The following is a 5,055-nucleotide window of genomic DNA, read 5'->3' as shown; positions in this document are numbered from 1 at the left end:
GAACCAGCCTTTGCCGTAATGTGTTTTGAGGCAGTGCTTAAAAGCCTGAATTTTGCCTGAAACTCTCAGACTGAAGAAGTCTCTTGGAAGAGAGACGAAACGTTTCATTAAAGAAGAACCCGTCCAGAGGACCTATACATCTTTTTTCCTTTTAATTACTCAAGTAAAATACAGATACCCAAAAATTCTACTTAAGTACAGTAAAGAAGTATTTGTACTTAGTTACTTTACAACTCTGACCGTATCCCTTTTTGTCTTCCACTTAACTGATACACCTAATAAAAATGTAGATAATACACAAATAAGATATGTGGCACTAGTAAAAAGAAGAAGTATTCTGGTTTTAAAAATGTAGAGAACACACACACACAGGATTGTGGCTTCTTCCTGTGTAAACTCAGTTCTACCGCGTGGCACTCAAGAAAAAAATCGAGGGGGTCGAGGAGGGGCCACTGGGTCAGGTTTCAGCGGAGTGCGACCCTTGATTCGTTGACGAACGTTTGTTTGAGCTCAGCCTGCGCAGACCGCTGATCTCCAAGCGAAAAGACAGCAAGCGACCATCAGCTTGTAGCCCATCCGTATTATATACATATCGTCGGTTGAGCTGCTCAAAGCGCACGCGAGTCCTCCCCACTGTCTCAGCAGCATCCTTCCCAGGAGGAGGAGAAAAAAGCGGAGCAGCTAAACACGGGAAAGTTTTCGTTTGAGTCGCGAAAAGAAGAGCAGACATGGATGAAAACGAGGTCTTTGTTTTACTGTGAAACAAACATATTCAACCCCCGGTAGAAACATGATAACATAGCCTTTTACTTTGGAATGTGTTTGTTTTGTGTGAGRGGACGTGACGACGTTAGTGGAAAAGTTTGGAGCGGAGCAGCGTCAGGCTATGGCGCGCGACACTGAAGACGCCGGCGTCGCCAAAGCAGCTTCGGAAGTCAAGAGGCAAAAAAAGAAGAAGCCCAAGGAGAACAAAACCAGGACTGTGCACGCGAATATACTCTACGACAACGCCAAGAGGGAGGAAAACCCCAACAGACACTACGCAAACAACAAAATTAAGACCACCAAGTACACCGTGCTGTCATTCCTGCCCAAGAACCTCTTCGAGCAGTTCCATCGCTTTGCTAACGTTTACTTCGTTTTCATCGCGTTGCTGAACTTCGTCCCGGTTGTGAACGCTTTTCAGCCCGAACTGGCCTTGGCTCCGGTGGTCTTCATCCTGTCGGTCACTGCCATCAAAGACTTGTGGGAGGACTACCGAAGACACAGGTCGGATAAAGAAATCAATCACATGGACTGTCTGGTCTACAGCAGGTAAGCTCAGCTCGGCCTGCGAGTCCAGCTGGTGCCAGAACCTCGGGTTCTGGTCCTGCTCACGGGCAATCTCGTGCACCCGCGTCATATGATGCAGAAAGGCAGGCAAAAACAGAACGATAAAAATAAATGTTTTGATTTTTTTTATACGTGTCATGCAAACTGGCCTTTGATTTAACTGTAAAAGTGCAAAAAAGTTTCATCATCCCCAGCTTTCTGTCGGACAGATGTGGAAGTGTGTTTCTCACATCACAGCGTTTGCTTTTGTTTTGATTAATTGTGAGTCTGTGTCCAGCATGGTGACGTGTTTCTGAGTGTGTTTGTGGAGACTGTACATTGATGAAAAGCAGCACTGTTGTCCATGTACAGAGCAGAGTTCACCTCCTTCAAAACCCTCAGTGTTTGGAGGCTCTCAGGTGTGAGCCAGCTTTACACCCAGGTTGTTGTCAACTTGAAGTTTACACATAATTGAATTTTCCTCTGTAGTGGTCATTCATATTCATTCAGGTTAACCAGGTGGAGAGTTGACAATGCTCACATAAAACCTGGATCTACCTGTCGCTCAGGTGTAGACATACAACGTTACTAATGTGGGCTGATGCCTTTTAGTTTTACATAATACAATTAAGGTGCTCTTAAAGGAACAGTTTGGTTATAATCAATATCTTACCTGTTGTAGATGGCTTCTTGAAGTTTGAAGTTTAATACTGACGGAACTAATGAGGCAGTCTGACTGCAGAACTAGACCGGAGTTGATTGGTGGTGATTTGAAACACCTGCTCCCCACTCCTCCTGAAATAAATAAATGTCTGATTGTACTTTATTTTGAAAGGCTTACAATGTGGAAACTATTACAGATGTAACAATGAATTGATCCGCATCGAWATATTGATTAAATAATTAACGATTTTAACAATTAACTATTTGCACTTTTGCAAACTTCAGTCGATATCCTGTACCTTTATCCCTTATTAATTTCTTAGTATTTAAGTGTTTTTTTTTTTTTTTCCGTCTGGTTGTCTCTTGGCATTCACTGTGGACGGCAAAGTCAGAATGTCACTCATTGTTCAGGGAAACATGTTTCATCTGTGAATATGACAATAAACACTTTAAATCTTGAGTTCACTTAAATTAAGGATATAACAAAAACAATCCATGTTGTCATCATATGCATTTCTGTCTTTGAACAGTTTATTCTACAATAATGTGTGGTGTGTAGCTGCTTACTATTTCACATTGTGTCCTGATGCATCTCAGTAATCCAGGTAAAAAATCAAAAAGAAAAAAATTGTATAGGTCTTCTGGACGGGTTCTTCTCTAATGAAACGTTTCGTCTCTCCTCCAAGAGACTTCTTCAGTCTGAGAGTTTCAGGCAAAATTCAGGCTTTTAAGCCCTGCCTCCATGTGACTGATACTCACATCACATGGCTATCGTTGACACCTAATTAACACCTATTGTTAACAGGGGGTGGAGTGATACTGGCAATAGCCGCACTGTAGGAGGGGGACAACTGAAAACGGAGGCCTCCACCTCTGTTTAATGATGGACGGTCTTTCTTCACAAAAAGAAGAGGAGTAAAAGAAGCCATTTTTGTGAAGAAAGACCGTCCATCATTAAACAGAGGTGGAGGCCTCCGTTTTCAGTTGTCCCCCTCCTACAGCGCGGCCATTGCCAGTATCACTCCACCCCCTGTTAACAATAAGTGTTAATTAGGTGTCAACGATAGCCATGTGATGTATCAGTCACATGGAGGCAGGGCTTAAAAGCCTGAATTTTGCCTGAAACTCTCAGACTGAAGAAGTCTCTTGRAGGAGAGACGAAACGTTTCATTAGAGAAGAACCCGTCCAGAAGACCTATACAATTTTTTTTCTTTTTGATTTTTTATTTCACATTGTGTGTTTTTGTTTAGTTAATGCATTAAGATGGCCACCCATATGCACTGTAGGCCTTTTTTGAACTGCAACCAATATTCACATTTTTTCCACAATCTAAGAGTACTAGAACGAAACTCCCACGAACATCAGGGTTCACTGTAATATCATATTGTGATAATAAAGCTGGTGATTTAGTTCCACATTGATCCAGTGGACTGGTTGAAATGAAGGAATATAAAGATCCTGGGTTACCAGGATTAGCAGTAACACACATCTCTGCACTGGAAGCTACTGTTTTACTAGAGGGGTTGTCAGGTGCAGAACTTGGCGTTCGTAAACAATAATTCACCAGAAGTTCTAAGTGTGTGGTCATGATCATTTTTTTTAAAAACACGAAAAAGGCAAGTTGTAATTTTGAAAGTAGCTGCTTAGATTGGTCACTTGTTTAAAATGTTTTCAACAGTTTGCTGTGCAGAAACTAGCCCTGCAKGAATGAAAACTGAACTASAGAAGTTGCATTTCCTGCAAAAAACGCGTTGTGAATGCTTAATGCTGAACGATTTGTGCTGAATAGCTAAAACACTGAAATTGGCTTAAAAATAGTTTGAAGGAGTAGCTGAAATCAACACAAAGAAACAAAGAGAGCATGTTTGCTGATTTAAGCAGTAAGAAGCTGAAATTATCACAAAAAGTTGATTTGTTTTCTGAAAAGGGTCAAAAGTAGCTAAAAACACAGAACAGCCGAAATTAGCAGAAAGCTGCTGAGAGAAACACAAAAAGTTGAAATTAGCTGAAGAATAGCAGAGCGGGTCAGAAGGATAGCTAAAAAAAGGCAGATAAAAGATAGTCAGCAAAATAGCAGCCGAAGGAAACTGAAATTAGCATAAAGAAGTTAAAAAAGCAGAACCTGAATAAATGGTTTAAAAGTACAGTCAAGACTTAAGAACATTTTAAAGGGTTTTAAGGATGTTGAAGACAGCTTTGTTCATTTTTAATGAGAAAAAGGTGGCAGAAGAAGCTAAATATTTCAAAAGGTAGAAATTTCTTAAATAGCAAAAGTGTGAAATGCTTTTCTCCCACCTTTAACTCTGGTGTCAGTTTCACATCCCACAGTTGTGCATGTTGGAATCCACAATTATTTACAAGCACAAACAGCAGCGACATGTAGCACTTCCAGGTCATCCAGGGCACAGGTCTGGCAGGGTTTCTTAGTACTTCTGTTAAAATAATCATGTGAATTGTGTCGTATAAAGATTTAAGTAATCAAATTTGCATGAATGTCTGTGGAAATTTGAAGGTTGAACTTGCTTTAAGATGGCAGCAGTCCTCTTAAATATTGGGGTTCATTTAGGTTTTATCAACATACAGGGCACCAGACTAACTTTCTGTACKGGTTGCACTGCTCCATCTACATTTTTAAAGGTATTTTTCTCTCTGATGCTCTGACGACAAACAGCAGTGTGGTTATAAAAACAGAGCAGAGCGTGACATTGGTTGTCTTGTTTCAATCTGAGCCACAAAAACTGGACTAGTCAGTTTTTCCTAAAATCAGATATTTTATCCTTTTTGTGCTATTTGTTTATTTTATTATGTTATTGACTTTTATTTAACCAGGCAAATCCCATTAAGATCACATCTGTTTTGCAAGGGAGGCCTGGTACTGAAGGCAACCTATTTGGTTGGCTTTTCCTCTGAGGTTAATGCTGTCATTCTTTTCCAAAATTTAAATAAATCCAATCTTTATTTAAAAAAATAATTCTTTTTGATTTTTTTCTACCTGGATTAATGCATCAGGACAGGACTGCAATCACTTTTCTTTATTAGCTACTTCTTTTTTTTCCCAATAAAGCCAATGGGCCTCATGC

At 40.2% G+C, this 5,055-nt stretch overlaps 1 protein-coding gene across 1 annotated transcript in view; it reads left to right on the top strand.

Annotated features, from left to right (window-relative positions):
* The first annotated feature begins 636 nt into the window (after window positions 1-636).
* The window catches only part of atp10a (ATPase phospholipid transporting 10A), an 82,195-nt gene continuing 77,776 nt past the window's right edge, over window positions 637-5,055 (top strand). Inside the window, exon 1 of the mRNA XM_014028519.1 lies at window positions 637-1,314. Within this exon, the coding sequence (XP_013883973.1) occupies window positions 887-1,314 (428 nt within the window). The 5' untranslated portion in view covers window positions 637-886. The remainder of the gene's footprint in view (window positions 1,315-5,055) is intronic.

This window comes from Austrofundulus limnaeus, unplaced genomic scaffold, assembly GCF_001266775.1.
Source record: "Austrofundulus limnaeus strain Quisiro unplaced genomic scaffold, Austrofundulus_limnaeus-1.0 Scaffold775, whole genome shotgun sequence".
In the NCBI taxonomy this organism is placed as follows: Eukaryota; Metazoa; Chordata; class Actinopteri; order Cyprinodontiformes; family Rivulidae; genus Austrofundulus; species Austrofundulus limnaeus.
The sequence above is the reverse complement of the archived record's forward strand: the minus strand, read 5'-3'. Positions and strand labels throughout refer to the sequence as shown.